The 18043-nt window shown below is 50.1% G+C and overlaps 1 protein-coding gene across 1 annotated transcript in view; it reads right to left on the minus strand.

Annotated features, from left to right (window-relative positions):
* Positions 1-18043, minus strand: part of NOS1 (nitric oxide synthase 1) — an 80204-nt gene that overhangs the window by 13632 nt on the left and 48529 nt on the right. The window contains exons 16-22 of the mRNA XM_006754134.2: positions 17466-17529; positions 16430-16531; positions 14647-14763; positions 10437-10611; positions 6915-7053; positions 6304-6382; positions 1-177 (exon numbers count right to left, since the gene is read on the minus strand). The exon at positions 1-177 is cut by the window's left edge and continues 5 nt beyond it. Coding sequence (XP_006754197.1) covers positions 1-177; positions 6304-6382; positions 6915-7053; positions 10437-10611; positions 14647-14763; positions 16430-16531; positions 17466-17529 — 853 coding nt within the window. The remainder of the gene's footprint in view (positions 178-6303; positions 6383-6914; positions 7054-10436; positions 10612-14646; positions 14764-16429; positions 16532-17465; positions 17530-18043) is intronic.

An 18043-nucleotide genomic window follows, 5' to 3' on the forward strand; every position in this document is an offset into this window, starting at 1 on the left:
TCTTCCAGCAGCTCCACTTTCACCAGCTGGTTGATAGGGGGCGCGTCCTCCAGCCGCTCAATCAGGGCATTCACCAGGTCCTCCTGGTTGCCAGGGAAGACGCCCAGGTGGTCCCCAGGCTGGTACTGCAGCTCCTGATGCCCATTGGTGTGGAGACGCACGAAGATGGTTGACCGGCTGGAGGGAAGGACCGGGACAATGAGCTAAGGCATCACCAGCCACTGCCCCCTTTCTTTGCTCCTTTGGGGGTCCCGTGGTTGCAGTTTCCCTCCTTCCATTCTCCTTGGGGCCCAGGCCAGCCAGACTCCTGTCCCCCTCGTTTCCACACCCCGGCATGAAGCAGGGTCACCTGGGAGCTCGTGAATCCAACAGCCAGTTCTAGCGCTCACGCTGGTCAGGGCGCAGCACAGGGCACAGCCCCTCTGTCTTCCTTCTCGCGGGTCCTGGCCTCCCCTCTGGCTGCCCTGGCTCAGTCTCCTTGGCTGGTTCCTTCTCACCTCCCCGAACTCGGGACCTTACGCTGCCAGGGCTCAGTCCTCAGATCGCTTTGTTTTTCTATCTCCTGCCCCGGTTTTTCTCTTCTCCATCGCAGTGGCCATCCCCTGACCCACAATAGCATTTACTTTGTTATCCAGTCTGTGGTCTGTCCCCCTGCCCATCCTCTGGCCCCCACAGCACTCTTACTCTAGAGGACAGGGGGTTGGTGTGTCTGTTTTGTTCAGGGCTCTATTCCTGGCACCGAGGACAGTGCATGGCACATAGTAGGTGGTCAAGAAATATTTTGTTGGTTGAAGGCCCCTCAGTCTCCCAGCTGCCAGGACAAGCTTTGGCTCAGGAGCAATGGGGGTCTTCTCGACACCCGGAGCGAAGGCAGTGGTGTCCCCCCAGAATCCTAAACTTCACACCTTTTGCAACTGGACGTCCTCACACTGCCATGGAAAAGGGGAAAAGCACCTGGCCTGAAGCGTGGGTTGTTGTTAAACACTATCCACCCGATGCTATAAAAACGGAGAGATCTAAGGAGAAACCCAGAGAGAATCTCGCTCCCACCTGCCGGGCGCCCCTTCTCATGGACTCTTGTATGTCCAGTGCAGGGAGGCCTGTACCAGGGGAATGGGGGGCCTCAGGAAAGACTTCTCAGACTTCGGTTATTCTGTTTGGTGTCAAGTTTTAGTGCAGACACTACGTTTTCCACAATATTTGAAAGCCTGGGGATGGATCACACGCTGGCCCATCAAATCCCTCGTACCCCTCGGGTGATGGTCGCATTTCGGCTCCGCTCCCTCTTCTTTGACAGCTGGTTTTCAGTTGATAGAGAACTTGGCATTCAACAGGAAGTTTCCATTCTCCCTTGAATAATCATCCCTTGAGTAAACCAATGGGGCTTGCTATTTAAAGGAGCTTTTGGCGGAACCAGAGCCCCTTTGTGCTGCAAATAGCCGCCATTATTAAAAATAGCTGTGCTGGCACCCTTGCTTTTTGGGGTGTCAAGTATTTTTTTTGAAGAGGGGACTTTGGTGACTGAAATTGTGAATGGCGGTGTGAGGGCCTGGGTCCCTCTCCCCACCCCTGGGCAGAGTTTGCCTTCTCTGGGGCACTGATTTTACGCACAATTGATCCTGCTTTGAGCTCACACCCATCTTGGTTCCCAGAGCCAGGACATTCCCCACTGCTAGCTCCAGGGAGGGAATGAGCAGAGACGGACGGCCAGCAGGTGGCGCTGTGGGGCTGCTAATTTGGGAGCCTCCTGCGAACCACGGGAACCTTTTGAAAGGCCTGCGAATCAATTCCACTTTCTCCCAGATCATCACGATTTCTTTCAGAAGTGCATTTGCCTCTGTTCTTTTGGCTGGGACAAAACACAAATGCAGAGGACACGAACTTGCTGAGCTGGCTCACGTTCACAGCCACCGGCCCCAAGTCCTCTTGAACGTAGCAGAAGGTGGACGGGCAGATAAGGGGCAGGATGGGGTGGAGCTGGCAGGGGAGCTGGGAGGCTGGCAGGCCGGCCAAGGCTCTGACTGGGCTGGGCTTGCTGACAACACCAGCACAGAGTGTCCGCACGGTCCCAGGGCACCTTGATGGGCTGGGTCTTGAAGCTTCGCAGGAAGCTGACCCTGGTGGGTAACACTAGCCTGGAGGCCGAATGTCTTCAATCTCAGTCCTGCTGGAGGTTTCTAAGTGTAGGATTTTCTAGGCCTTCTTAAAAAAAGCACACCTTGGGGCACTTATGGACCTTTGAAAAGTATTAGGGGAGAAAGAAGGGAAGTATTGGGGAGGTAGCAGCCATTTGGACCTTCACCTCCTCCTCCAGAGTAGCCCCTGCCTGTGCTGTATTTATATCCACACACAGAAGCATAACACACACACACACACACACACACACACACACCCGCGTGCATGTGCTTGGCAGTGGTTCAATGCCAGGTTCCCAGATAAAACAATAGTCTGCTAATGCCCAGCATTAAATGAAAAAAACAAACAAAACAAAAAACTACTGTTAAATTTTTCAAGAAAAGGGTAAACACTGTTTGTCAAGAGCAGTTTGAGTTAATAGGTTCATTCCACAAATTTATACTGAGTGTCTGGCACTGTACTAGGCACTGGGGAGCCAGTGGCAGATACTGCCAATTCCCTCCCTGGAGCTAGCACAAAGTACCCTGACTTCATTGGGAGGTGATTTAAAAAGATCTCGGATAGAGTTGCTGATGTGGATGGTGGGTGGTGATGGGTTGGGGGCAGTGGGCTGAGGCCACCAGATAGGAGTGGTCAGGGAGGCCTCTCTGGAGATTTGACATTTGAGCAGAGACCTGAACAATGAGAAGGGGTAGACATGCAAAGATGTGGGGGGAGAGTGTTTCCGAGAGGAGGAGCAGCATGTGCCAAGGCCCTGAGGTAGGAAATAGTGTGGTGTGGCCGAGGAAGGGAAAGGAGGCTGGAGCGTTTGGAGAGTGATGGAGACAGGCTGCGTGGAGGAGGAGGTCAGGGAGCTGGGCGGAGGTCACGACCTGCTACCACCAGGAGACCAGAGGTTTCGTACGTCCAGTGGGTGTGCAGCTGTGGAGGGGTAGGTGTCAATATGCATTTGGAAAAGATTCCTCTGGCTGCCGTTTGGAGATTGGATCTTTGAGGGAAAAGCCAAGAAACAAAGAGACAGGGCAGGTGCCTCCTGCAGCCACTCAGACCAGAGGTCATGATGGCTTGGCTCAAGGTGGCACCTGGGACCCGGATGTGCAGTGTGAGAGGAGGTGAGGAGACTGGAGTTTTGGCTTCAGCCAAATGTTGATGTTTTCTGTTGCTATGGTGAAGGCTGGAGAGAGGCAATGTATCGAGGGCACATGGAAACCAAGAGCTCAACCATCTGAGCGCTGACCCTTGAACCAAGAGGTCACTGGTTCGATTCCTGGTCAGGGCACATGCCGGGGGTTGTGGGCTCAATCCTCAGCAGGGGGTGTGCAGGAGGCAGCCAATCAATGTATCTCATTGATGTTTCTACTTCTCTATCCCTCTCCCTTCCTCTCTCTCTAAAATCAATAAAAACATATTTTTAAAAAGCAGTTATAGGAAAAATAAAATTTCAACCATCAAGACCTCTCCTTTGTATGGTCCCGCCAGTCTCTAAGGCGGCCAAGTGCTCAGGCCCTTGTGTACCTCAGTTCTCTTCTGCCAGGTCCCTCCGCCGCTCTCGCCAGCCTGGTTCAGCGCGTCCTGCATTTCCCTCCCCATCCTGCTCCAGGACTCCCAGGCACACCCCACCCATTAGTGCTCCCGTATACACTCTCCTGCACTGTTTGCTAACTGGTGCTCAGACATTAGAAAATGTATTTTCTGGCCAGGCAGTAACTGCGATCACTTTTCTCTTTAGATTTGCAAGGACCACCCTTGAAAGGCTGTTTACTTCCTCTTAAGCACTTTGCTTGCAATTAAGGGTCTCCAGTGGGGTCACTGCTGATAGCTTGCTTATGGTCTCCTGGGTCCAACAGCCCGACTTGGGCCTTGGGCAGGGAAAAGCAGGAGAGAGTCATGCTTTTTCACTCAATTAACCCTTCAAAAAACCTTATAAAAGCTGGAACTCGTAGTAAGCCCCCAAACAGGTAGTGACACAGACATGCTTTTAAAGAGATAAACCCTCGATGCAATCTGATCCTTTGGTGTGAATCCACGCTGCCGCCCCGCTCCCGACCTTGTCCAAACGCGCCTGGAGCAGCCCCTCCGCATGGAGGCAGCTGCCCTTTGCAGAGGTGGGAGGGGAGCTATTCTGGGACTTCGGTCCAACTTAGCATCAGAACATTTGCCAATTAACTTGCTTGTTGGTTGCTATGGTATAGGGAGTGATTTTTATGATCTGGTCTTTTCTAGTAGGTTCTTAAGTCCCTTCTCTTATGATGCTGCTTAAGTCACACCTTTGCACAGGACAGACAGGGGAAGTAAGATGTGCAGTATTTCAAATGCAGGGTCCTTCTCTAGATCAGAGGTTGTTACGTTGTGCGTATTGCATTTAACTAGCTATTCAGAAGGACCAATTTCCCAATCCATTTCTTTAATGTCTGAAGATCTAAGAGAGAACATGAGAGGCCTGGGATTCCATCCTGTTGGTCAAAGTCTTGAAGTCCATGTAAGAAAGCAGGCACACTAACTTTGCAGGTGCATGAAACTGGGATGGATGCAGACTAGCCATGGGAAAGTAGGATATAACTGTTGCTCTGCGTACGTGTCTATAATACACCAGCCTTGCAATGCGGTGGAGGCCATATGGATAGGCATTCAGTGTCTTGACCTTGTAATTAGAGAAACCACGTCTGTGTGACCTTGAAAAAGTCACTTGCATTTCTAATGATCATTTCTCCTATTTAAAATGTGGATGATGATGGTACCTCCTTCCTGAGCTGGTCAGAATTATGGGAGATCCTGCAGAGAATGGACCAGAATGGTGCTTGGAGCACAAAGTGCTAGATAAATGTCAGCTATCCTTGTCGTCCTCACTGTCATCTGAGATAAGGAGACAGGGGCTCCGGGGATCCGAAGGCCTTGCCCAAGGTCACACAGCTGCTGCATGGCAGAGCTGGGGTCACCACCCAGGGCTGTCCAGCTCAGGAGGCCACTCTTTGTCCTATGCCATGCACGCGAAGAATCGAGACTTTAAAAGATCTTCATGTGCTATAACTGCAAAGTGAAAAGGATTCCAGTCGATGGGGATCAATGCAAAGATATTCAAGTGTGCTAAGAAGTTTACTTACGCGAGTGGAGGGATGGACAGACCTGGACGGATCATTCTGAAAAGATCGGAAAGCTAATTCGCCCTGGCCAGGTGGCTCCGTTGGTTGGAGCATAGGCCTGTACACCAAAAGGTTGTGGGTTTGATTCCTGGTCAAGGCAACTGATTAATGTTTGTCTCTCACATTGATGTTTTTCTCTCCCCTCCACCCCCTAAAAATCAATAAAAACATACCCCTGGGTGAGGATTAAAAAGTAAAGACTTGATAGCGAAGAGCAGCAAATCCCTAACCTCGGTGCCTCGGGCGCCGTGTTCCCATCAGGGATGGTAACAATAGCCTCAGTGCACTTGGCAGTGGTCACAGGACCTGCGCTGCACTGTGACCAGGTCTGCAATGACACTTCCAGCAGGACAGAGCGTGTCCTTCCACTAAAGCGAAAGGCCTGGGAAACCAGGTCTTAGGAAGAGCAATTGGAAGGAATCAGGGCCCAGGAGAGATTGGCCAAGGTCTTGACTCTTTGCAGGGGTTTCATCTGGAAGAAGCAAACATTCTGTAGGTGTCCCCGGAGGGTGTCACTGGGATCAAAATGAAGTGCTAGGGAGAGATGCTTTGTTCTAAGCTACAGTAAGGCGATTCCTAACACTCAGGACTTCAAACACACAGTGGCTGTTCTGTGCAGTAATGAGCCTCCCGTCATTCCAACAGCCTGTAAGCAGGACTCTAGAGAAGCCTTACCCACCAGGAGACGATGCCTGGCCTAAGTGATTTTGACTGAGGTGCTATGGCACAATTAGCAGTTCTGCAAGGGAGAGGTCTACATGGCAAACTTTTCATAGAACTGTTCTCTATCCACAGTGATCACCATCACCTCCTTCTCCTGTCCTTCCATGTGGGAGCTTGGAAAGGAAAAGCAGGAAACCAACATGCTACAAAGCAGCAACGGGGTCTCCACGGCACTTGGGATGGTGACGGGAAACCGGTGTCTGGAGTCAGCAGGGCCTCCCGCTTCCCTGTGTGTGTGTGTGTGTGTGTGGGGGGGGGTGGCTTCTGGAGCAGCGGGTGGTCCCTGGGCGAATAAGGTTCCCACCTGGATTTAGGGCTCTGAAGGTTCTGACGGCTGAGAAGACGCGCGGCTGAGACCCGCTTCTTGTGCACGTTGGACAGACCTGCGGGGAGAAACACAGAGTCCTCCTGAAACGGGTTCAACAGCTGTCAGTAGAACATCTTCAGCTTCTACTGGCCCTCTACTCACACTCCCACTGTCCTCCGGAGCAGCGGTCGCTAACCTGTCGGATCTCGCGGACCCCCTGTGGCTGGCGGGCCATCAGTGGCCGACCGCTGCTCTGGAGTGAAGCGAAGGGAAAAGGAGGGAGAGGTCAGGCGGCCGTGGTTGGGGTGGGTGGGGCGGTTGCGGAAATGCAGGACCCAGAGCAAGTCTGGTTGGACTGACTGAGGAGAGGACGGTTCGGGGTAACGCCCCATCCGCCGGGAGAGAGAGATGTCCATGTGCATGTTCCATGGAGCGCGGGGCAGCAGCCGTGTCTTCATTGGGAGGACTGAACGAAGGGGACTAAGCGAGGACGCCCACTTTCTCTCAGCACCTTCCCATGTGACAGCTCCAGACTTTCCTTGCCCCACCGTCCTGAGCGCCCCCCCCCCCCCCCCCCCTCACCCCCCCCGGAGCCTGGTGAGAGGTACCTTGTGTAAGCTCTGGAGCTTCGGCCACATAGGTGAGGCGGAACTTGTTCCTCTTCCAGCTGCGGTCATTGCTGATGAGGGAGTTGTTCGCCTTCTCGATGTTGACATCATCTCCCACGCAGAACACGTCACAGGCTGTCTGTGGCACATACAGGGCTTTCAGTGTCCTCCGTCAGCCAAGAGGAACTCCTCTCCAACAGCTCTGAGTCATGGCATGTTTCCCACCATCCAACCATCCATCCATCTACCCACCTACCCACCCATCCCTCAACCCCTCCATCTATCAACCCCTCCAACTCCCACCCATCCACCCACGCACCCATCCACCCACCAGTCTGTTGGTCCATCTGTCCATCTACTAATCCATCTATATTTTTTGAGTGCCTTTGATGTGATGGACATATCACATTTATTATTGTCTTCAGGACCTCACATCTATCTCATATAGAACTCTATGTACTTATTTATAAAACCAACATGTGTAGAGGTCTACTATTAAACAAGAAAGGAAACACTTTAGAATTTCCTATCCATCTTCCTCTACAGATTTTAAAAAGTTACCTTAAAGGCAGAATATATTGAATGTCTGTATACCTGCACATAAATTTATTTTTCATTTGCTAAGTTTATAAGTTCTCTAACTCCAGTGATCCTAAGAATTACTGTTCAGAATTATTTTTAGAGATAAAAGCCATGGATAACTCCAAAGGTTCTCATGGATAGCTTTTCACGAATTTTGGGGCTTGTGTTGATTTTCAGATGATTCCAATGACATTGACTGATGAATGGATAAACGAAATACGGTCTATCCATAGAATGGAATATTTGGCCATGAAAAGGAATGTTCCTTCATCAAGTGATCATGGTTAACATCTCTAAAATAAGTCATGCTGATCCCGGTATCCTGGCATGATATGATGAGGACACCTCTCTTCTGGGATATTCTTCCCCAAACCCATCACCCCACTCTAATCTTGAAAAAAAGATGAGACAAGGTTAAATTGAGGGACACGCTACAAAATGCCTCACCAGTACTCTTAGGGACTCTTAAGATCATGAAAGGGAAGACTGAGAAACACAGCTGAAGAGATGTTTTGACAATGCGATATGGCTGCCTGGATTTGCTCTTGAAACAGAAAAAGGGCATCGGTGGGAAAACGGGTGAAACCTGAAGAAAGCCTATATCACTGTATCACTGTTCCTAGTTTTGACACGTGTACAATGAGTATGTCAACAGGAACTCTTTGTTATGGAACACTCTGTACATCCTTGTTTCTTTTCTGTAATCTCAATGTATTATCAAATAAAAAATATTAAAAAAGAAAGGAATGAAGTACTGACACATGCTACAACATGGATGAACCTTGAGAATATTATGCTAAAGTGAAGGAAGCCAGGCATGAAAGACCACATTCGTATGAAATGTGCAGCATAGGTACATCCCTAGAGACAGAAAGAAGATTAGTACAAAATGCCTCACCAGTACTCTTAGAAACTCTTAAGATCATGAAAGGGAAGACTGAGAAACACAGTTGAAGAGATGAAGAGATGTTTTGACAATGCGATATGGTTGCCTGGATTTGCTCTTGAAACAGAAAAAGGGCATCGGTAGGAAAACGGGTGAAACCTGAAGAAAGCCTATATCACTGTTCCTAGTTTTGACACGTGTACCATGAGTATGTCAACAGGAACTCTTTGTTATGGAACACTCTGTACATCCTTGTTACTTTTCTGTAATCTCAATGTATTATCAAATAAAAAATATTAAAAAAGAAAGGAATGAAGTACTGACACATGGTACAACATGGATGAACCTTGAGAATATTATGCTAAAGTGAAGGAAGCCAGGCATGAAAGACCACATTCGTATGAAATGTGCAGCATAGGTACATCCCTAGAGACAGAAAGCAGATTAGTGGCTGGGGTTGGAGTGTGAGGATAGGGGGGTAATAGCTCAAGGGCAGAGTGGCTTGTAACAGACCCTGCTTCTGGGATGCTCAAAGTTGGCTGATTGAAGTCAACAACCACACCGTTATCTTGAGGTGTGAGAAAAGCCAAGTTATCTCCACTTTCCCCATCCAGGAAGAAAGCAGGAACAGGCTATCGACAGCCTCCCACACAGGTTTCTTTATAGCTCAGAGGCCTCAGTTTCCCACTTGCTCTACACCTGCATTTGCTTTCAGAATGAAAAGTACCAATTGGATGACAGAAGGTTGTTGTAGCCCCTTTTCTCTAGGGGCTGCTGGTAAGAAGGTTCTCCAGGGCTGAGGAAAGAGCAGGTAAAGGTGGGTCTGTAGTTATTGCTTTTTTGTGCTCCCCCAGGGGCAACTAAATCATGCCCCACACGCAGATAGGAGGCCAGTAGTCCTTTATCCTCCTGTGGCCTCATGTCTAGAGTAGGATGTCCTATCAGGATGGAATGGCTGCTGGCTGACAGGGTGACCATCAGCCACTTGTGGTTTTTGAGCACACGAAACATGGCTGGTGCTACAGAGAAATGGATGTTTTAATCCAATTTAATGTATACATAGAAAATTAATATAGAATAACCTATTAATATAGAATGAATATATATAGAATGAGATAAATGACCTATATATAAATGAACTATATTTTATATAGTTACGTATTCTCATGAAGGGTGAGAAGGGATAATTCATACCATATAAAATTCACCATTTAAAAATGTACAAGTCAGTGGTTTTTAGTATATTTACAAGGATGTGCCGCTGCCACTCCCATCCACTTTCAGAACATTTTCGTGACCCCAAAGACACTCTGTACCATCATTAACAGTAACTTCCATTTCCGCTTTTTTTTCAAAATCTTGGCAACCACTAATCTACTTTCTGACTCTACAGATTTGCCTATTCCAGACAGTTCATATCAATGGAATCATATAATACGTGGCCTTCCGTGTCTGGCTTCTTTCACTGAGATCATGTTTTCAAGGTTCATCCATGTTGTGGCATGTGTCAGGACTTCATTCCTTTTTATGGCCGAAGAGTATTCTTTTGCATAAGCATACTGAATTTTATTTATCCATTTATCATATTTAGATTTAAATAGCCACATGTGGTTAGTGGCTCCCACAATGGCCAGTGGAGATTTAGCACAAGAGGAATGTGCTTCTCCAAGTAGACAAGTTGGAGAGAACTGAGTTCCAGGTCAAGGCATGGCCCTTGGTTTAGTTAATCAATTCTATGTGTTTTGTCTTATTTGTCGACCAAATGTGAGTGAGGGCTGGATTCCTCCCAGAAATTCCAAGACTCTGTAATTTCTTTTGTAGACCAACTCCTTAGCCACATGCAGGGGTTTGGGTTCAGGGTGGAGAATGTGTGTTGTACGGTCACCCAACCTCATCCGAGCTGTTTAAAGCTGCCTCCTGGGTGGATGCCTGGGGGAAGTACCTGGGGTCCTCTCAGCTCCTTCTCTTTCTGATGGCTTAGGCAGTCTGTCTTTGGGGGCCCAGGGGAGCATGACCTTTCCCCCTGGGTCTCTGAGATCTGGGGGGATGGTTACCTTGAAGACCTTCTTGGCCCAGGTCCTGAACGCCTCCTCCTGCCCACAGAGCTCATCCCCTTCCTTCATCTTCAGGATCCTCTCTCCTCCCAGCTCTTCCAGGAGGGTGTCCACAGCGTGGCCAAAGGCGCAGAAGTGCGGGTATGCCCTCGAGCCAAGGCCGAACACTGAGAATCTGCCAACGAGACAAGAGAAAGCTCATGTGAGGTTGGGCTGAGGGGGTGCCTGGTGCTATGAACAGAACTATGCCTCCCCAAATTCATATGTTGAAGCCCTACCCCCAGTGTAACTAATTGTACTTAGAGATGGTGCCTCGAAGGTGGTAACTGAGATGAAATGAGGTCATCACGTGAGGGCCCTAATCTAATAGAACTGGTGTCCTCATTAGAAGAGGAAGGGACACCTGAGTCTCCCTCTCTCTGCATGTGCACAGTGGAAAGGCCAGGTAAGGACACAACAAGAAGGTGGCTGTCTGCAAGCCAGAAAGAGAGGCCTCACCAGAAACCAGTCCTACCAGCACCTTGATCTTGCACTTCCAGCCTCCACAACTGTGAGAAAATAAACTTCAAGTATTGAAGCTACTTTGTCTGTGGTGTTTTGTTAAGGCCACCCAAGCAGACCAAGACACCTGTTTGTTTGGTTTTTTTTCTCCCAGAAGGACTGTGGTTAGCCATGATGGTCAGGCAACCCCAAGCCTATTGGAGAAGGCTATCATTCAAATACCTCCCTCCCCTGGGGGCTTCTCCCTTCCTCTGGTATCTACTAGGCCAGTGGTTCTCAACCTTCTGGCCCTTTAAATGCAGTTCCTCGTGTTGTGACCCAACCATAAAATTATTTTCGTTGCTACTTCGTAACTGTCATGTTGCTACTGTGATGAATCGTCATGTAAATATCTGATATGCGGATGGTCTTAGGTGACCCCTGTGAAAGGGTGGTTCGACCGCCAAAGGGGTCGAGGCCCACAGGTTGAGAACCGCTGGACTACTGCAATACTGTCCTCGGGAGAAAACCCCCAATTTGTCCCAAGGACGATGAGTCGGGGGTAGTGATCATCCAGAATCATTGGCTGTTCCCTGTGTGTCCCTTTCTAAGTTGGACTAATTGGGAATATTTGTCTACATTATTGGGAAGCTTAAATTCTACAAGTTTTGTAATTCTACAAACCAGAGCAGTTTTAAGCACAAAGACAATGGAAATTATAACAGGGGTCCTCGGGGGCCTGTATCAATGAGGAGACCAAGAGGACTTGTCGCTGACACGTCACATGTGAGTGTGGACAGGCCCTTCTGAAAGGGGAGGATGGGGTTTGTGAATGTGCTGGCTCCGCCCCTTGCAATGTCTGTGAAATTAATTGGTCTCACAGACCCTCCTTGCATAGCCACCACCAAGATACTGCCCTCTGAATAGATGGGGGCCAAGTTAGTGAGATTTCGGTCGAAGTGGAGATGGGGGCTGGCTGCTTTCCGGTAAGGGAAGTGGGGGGCTGGGCCACAGGTGGCCCCTCTTCCTAGCTCAGTGTGTTCCACAGACACTTGATGTCACACTTCCAGGGCTTGGTCCCGGCTGTAGGTCTTGACCTCTTTGGGACTGGAGTGACAGGTTCCCAGTGGGACAAGCGCACCCAATCCCACTTCCTCAAGTTGGAGTGTTCTACGACCGTCATGTCAGACACGCCCAGGAGTGGAGCTGCCTAACCTCTCCATCCAGGGTGTGGTGCTGTCCCCAAATCTCATTTTTAGGACAAGGGGTCCAAGATGGTGACATGGGGGGTCAGGGGCGGAGGCAGGAGACGCTGGGAAGAAATTCCATCATAGAGAATGAACTTGAGATAGGTCCAGGTGTCTCACAGGTCAAATGAAAGTTATCCCCTCCTTTCTCATCTCACTCTCCTCCTCTTTCCTGCCCTCCATTCCTCCTGGTTCCAGAGCCTTTCCACGGAAAGTGGATGAGAGTAGGCGGTGTTTTTCCCCATCCCTCCTGCACCTACGATCTTCCTGGACCTGGATTCCTCCCCCTTTCCTCGCAGGACAGCAGCCTGGTGGGTAGAGAGCTGGTGACCAGGAGTGGACTGGTTGGAGGGCCGCCCTCAGCCTGAGCAGATCTGGGACTCCAGCACCAGCCTGCCGTGTGGTTAAGGCGTTGCTCCCCAGATTTGCAATCTGAATGTTGGTGACATCCACCAACGCTGCTCCTCATTAGCGCGGTTTAACCTGCGTTTCATTTGTGCTGACTCGCTCCTCCAGCCCACACGTGTTCACAGCAGATGGTCCAAGGGGTGAGTTCCTGAATATGCTTCCCGATGCACCTGAAGACCTGCATCATCGTCACTTCCCAGACTCACGTTTCCATCACCGCCTTCACCTCCTGGCTTCAGAGTTCCTATTTTAAGCCTCTACACCAGGACTTGGCCAACTTATTGTACAGGGGGCCAGAGAGTAAATATTTTTAGGTGAAGAAACAAAATGGAAATGATTATATAGCTACTTCTATAACAAGAAAGAACAAATTCCCACACATTTTTTTTTTTTTACGGACGAAGTTAAAAGTGTGCTACTAATAATGATAATAATTATCGCTCATTATAATTTTTTAGTAACATGTCTACTCATGAGAATGTAATTCTTTTTCATGGGAGATAACATTTTGCTTAATTGGGGCTCAAAGGTAGTGTTTTTTTTTTTAAAAAATCATTAAATGAATTGCAAGTGTTCAGGTGTGAAAACCACTCTGAGCTCATGGGTTGTAAGCAGACAGTGGCCAGGCTGTATTTGGACCACGGCTGTCACTTGCCGTCACCTGCTCTAAGCCATGGTGGATTTAATAAGGGAAAAATGGGTCTGACTGTCAAACTAGGCAGCTGACATTACACTGTCAAACTAAAAAACATGTACAGATTTCAAAACCTATACAGAATGGACAGCACCAAGGGGGAGCCCTACTGTAAACCATGGACTTGGTGAGATCATGACATGTCAATGCAGGTTCATCAACTGTACAAATGTACCCTCTGGTGGGAACGCTGATGGCGGAGGAGGCTGTGTATGGATGTGTTGTGGGGCAGAAAGTATATGGGGAGTCTCTGTACATTCCCCTGAATTTTTCGATGAACCTACGACTGCGTTAAAAATGAAGTCTTTTAAAGAGTGGTCTGATGGCCACAAAGCTTCGCTATCGAGGAGCCCTGTGATCTGAGTCATCTGCTGGGCACTGCTCTGAGCATCTGTGAGGAAGGCTCAGGTAGTGGCCCGGTTTAGTTAGAGATTCGGGGCCAGGCCTGGATACTGTGCTTCTATCGGTCTCGTCTTGACCGATGATCTGTGAAACCGAGGGTCTGGCATGACATCCAGTTTTCTTTCTTTCCAAATACCCATTAAACTGAAGACACAGCTACTGAAGTACAAAATATATGTCCATGTACTACCTAAAGTTACCTCCTGGCATGTGACGGTGCTTTTGAAAATAAAGGCGTTAGGCCAGTATCTTTTGAATCTACACATTGGAGTCCACCGGGGAGATCATTTCTCAGTTTTTAGACATTTATTGATTGATTTGAGAGAGAGAGAGAGAGAGAGAGCGATTTGTTGTTCCACTTATTGATGTATTCATTGGTTAATTCTTGTATATGTCCTGAGTGGGGATTGAACCCACAACCCTGGTGTATTGGATGACACTAAACAACAGACATACCCGGCCAGGGGAGGGGAGAAGTAGGCTTTTTTTGGGAAAAGCAATGCTTGGTCCCAATCGTAGGCCGATTACACCAGAATCTCTGGAGGTGGGCGCGGTTATGGGTGTATTGTAAACATCTCCAGGTGCTTTTAATGCACAACCAGCTTTGAGAACCACTGGGTTATGGCAGTTTGTCTACAGAAGCTTCTATCATATCACTTGGGGAGGACAGCTCGTTGCGTAATTTCTAGGGGGTCAATGTTCTCCATCACCAGTGATGTGCTGATGAGGGGGTGAAAGGTGGGTGATGGGGTGAAAGGTGGGTGATGGGGTAAAGGTGTGTGTGGGAAAAATGGGATTGTGGGGGCAATGAGGCTGTGCATTTACGAAGGGGAGTCAGGTGCAGCCAGGGTGCAGCTGGTTGTTCCAGGGATGAAGAGGCGTGGAAGGAAGACACCCCCACAGCAAAGAGCCCACCTTGCAGCTGAGTCCAGTTCCCCAAGAGCCGTTGTCATCCCTGATGCCCGAGCCCCTTGCTCACCTCACATTTGCCAGGGGGCCGGTGCTCTCAAAGTTGTCTCTGTGGTTCGGCCCATTGCCTGATGATTTGTGGAAGTCGGAATAGGAGGAAACACTATTGAACCTGACCTTGTAGCTCCTGCCAAAAGGAGAGAGAGTCATGAGCTCTGGCTTGAGCCCTCGCCTGAGGTCACCACCCTGGATCTTCAAACGGCCAGTCCTGGTTCTAGGACCCTCTCACGCGTGATGAGTGAGACCACAGCACCCTCAGGCCTCCTCCACAATGGATCAACTTACCCTTGACCATCACCGTGCCAGCCAGCCATCTGTCCCTGATGCCGCGTGTATTCAAGGGTTTCTTTCTGACCACACTTGGCTCAGGAAATTGAAAGCTGAACAGTCAAAGTGACTGACTAGGCAAGAAGGCAGGAAGGAGTAGAACAGACCACCCCTAACCATTAGACCATGCTTCCTTGCTACCCAAATTGTAACGTGCGTAAGGATCAGCCTGGGACTGGGTTAGGCAGATCCTGATTCTGAAAATTTGAGGCCGGGCCTGAGAGTCTGCATTTCTAATAAACTCCCAGGAGATGCCGCTGCCGCGGGTCCCCAGACCTCACTTTGCGTAGCCTAGACCTGGACTTGTATTGTCCACTGTGGTGGCCATTGGCTACCTGTGGCTATTTGAATGTAAAGCCAAATTCATTCACACCAAATACAACGAAAAATTCCGTTTCTCACTTGCACTAGCCACACGTCAGTTGCTCACTCAACAATCACGTGCGGCAGAAATACAGACCACGTTCGTCACCCTAGGAAGTTTGATTGGACGCGGCTCTTTCTGTCACGTTGTGGTCCTTAGACATTTCAGGGGTCTGCCACAGCCCACCTTCCACGTCAGCATGGAAAGCGCTCAGCACTGACATGTGGCAGGAGAGGAGACTGGCTTTCTCATTAAAGTGTTTTGAAGGGGAAGGAAGATGTCACTGGGACTCAGACCTCAGCACTAGAGGCTCAGGAGCCTGAAGCCTCAAGAAAACACACACACCGGGTTTTCCAGTTTTTCTCTAAAAGTAAGTTTTGACCTCAGACAGGGCAGAAACAAAACATAAAACAAAAAAAACAAAAAATGTCTCCAAGACAACTCCCCCCAAAACCAAACCAAACCAGGAAATCCAAACCTCCAAACAGAAGAAATGAAGCAAAGCGAAACACAAAAACTCAATACATCAATCTGAGCGCAAAAGCCAAAAAAAGAAACTGCGCCTTCTGGCAGCAGGGGTCCTAGGCGGGATCCTCAGTTCTTGCTCCAGGATCGGGAAAGGTCTAAATACACGTAAGCATAGTTTCTGCCCTAAATAGTCACACATGGAGTCACTTCCCCAAATAAGGCATGCGACACACCAGGGGGTGGCCGTGGTGTTAGTGAGAGGGATGGGGGGTGGTTGTTGGGTAAGAAAAACAGCGCGTGTTTTTGTATGAGGTTTACGGTTTCCCAAATGCTTTCCTCTCTGTTATCCTTTGGCCTGCACAACAGCCAGCTCCCAGGCGTAGTCAGGACAGAGAGAGCTTCTCCCCATTTGGTGGATGAGGAAGACTGAGGCCCAGAGAGGTCAAGGGACTGGCTCCAGGTCGCTTAATGAGTTAGTGGCACAGCCTGGGTTAGAACCTCAGGTTTCCTTGGCACCTGGGTGTGGCCTGGGAGGTTCGAGCATTGGGCATGCATGCACACGCGTGCAGACGCACATCTCCCCGCACACATGCATGCACATGGGTGCATGTATGCACACGCACACCCGCTCTACCTGTGCTGGCTGTCACGGGCTGCAGCCAGACCATGGACTTCTGTGTCAGCTCGGGGGAGGGGAGGCCCTTTACGGGAAAAGAAACGCAAGGGTTCCGGGTACCTAGAGGGGAGAATGGATGGTGCCCTATCTCTCCCTGAAGGAGGGGACCTGCTGGAGACACCCAGGCTGGCACGGGCAGGAGAGGGGCAGGGACAGTGAGTGCTGGAGGTGGGCACAGAATGAGGGCTGAGTGCAAGGGACTCAGCCACCCCCTGGACATGGAAGGCATGCGAGTGGCAACACGTGCTCGGCCACAAGAAAACCAAGAGGGATTTTCTGCGAACCACGGCCAGCGGCGGCATTTGGTGCCCAACTGCAGACATGGGGTCTGCTCGGAGCTGGAGGCGGCGCTGTGCCGGCCTCCCTGAAAGGCAGCTCTGTCTGCACCTGCCACACGTTCTCCACTTTGTGGGCGATTTAAGGGCTTTTCAAGGGTGACGTTGATTCCAGGTGTTTCTCAGATCACGGGATCTCTTTAGAGCCCAGCCCCACGTTGGATGCGCTTTCACGTGAACATCGTTTGACCGCAGGCCACTCTCCGCCTTCTTTTGGATGCAACCCCCACCCGAGCTGCAGCGCCACCCTGAGCATCAGGTGGCACAGTGCCAGGGGAAGCAGCTCATTTCACTGGTTCCGCATGTCGGGTCCGATGGCGGGAGAGAACTGGCGTCTGCACAAGGCCCCCAGTTTCTCACAGGGCACACACCTCTAGTTTCTAATTCGTGTCTTACAAATTGGAGAGCTCAGGCAGGTGCGATAAACCCCATGTGATAGGAAAAGAAACCAAGGCGCAGGGCCGTGAAGTGACCAACCCAGGACCCTCTAATTAGAGACCAGAGCATCAGCGCTGGTGGGGCGCACACACCCAACGGCTGAAATCGGCCACAGCTGGACAGTCGGTCACAACCGCCATCCACCCAGACCTCAAACATCAAAAGACAATTTCCAGTCCCCCCCAGGGGGGTCATGCGGCGGTGGAGGGCCGTCCACTTACTTCCTTTCCTCCTGCACAGAGTTGGGGTGCCTCATTTCCATCAAAGCACAGCCGAATTTCTGCAGACCAAAAGAGGTGAGTGACATGTCAGGAGTGTATTATCAAAGCTGGAATATGCTCAGGCCCCGAGGGGCTGGGGTCCTGGCTGGAAAAGGAGGAGGGTGATGCCTGGGGGCCCGGATGTCCGAGATGGTGAGATGGTGAGGCGCTCCGCAGGGCAGCAATGCTTGAGCTGCAGACGCACACGGGAGGGTCAGCTGCTTAAAGAACTGCAGAAGCAGACTCCCGACCCCAGCACACCAAGCCCCTTGGTGGCGGCTTTCTCTCTATAAAAATATTGTCCCCACTTCTCTCATCTGGAGCATCAAGCTCCAGGGGACCCCCAGCTCTTGGTTTGAGCATCCATTCCACAGAAGCAGCCATTTCACTAGGAACCAGGCAGGCCCTGGGTGCCAATAGAGGACTTGGAATTGTCCCATCTTGGCTGAGCTTAGATCCACATTGAAACCACTGTCTTTGAGGCCCTGGGAGGATGTGCTACTGGACAGCGGGCGCAACGGTAGCCCCTCTCTCTTCCT

Source organism: Myotis davidii, unplaced genomic scaffold (assembly GCF_000327345.1).
Source record: "Myotis davidii unplaced genomic scaffold, ASM32734v1 scaffold1330, whole genome shotgun sequence".
Taxonomy (NCBI): Eukaryota; Metazoa; Chordata; class Mammalia; order Chiroptera; family Vespertilionidae; genus Myotis; species Myotis davidii.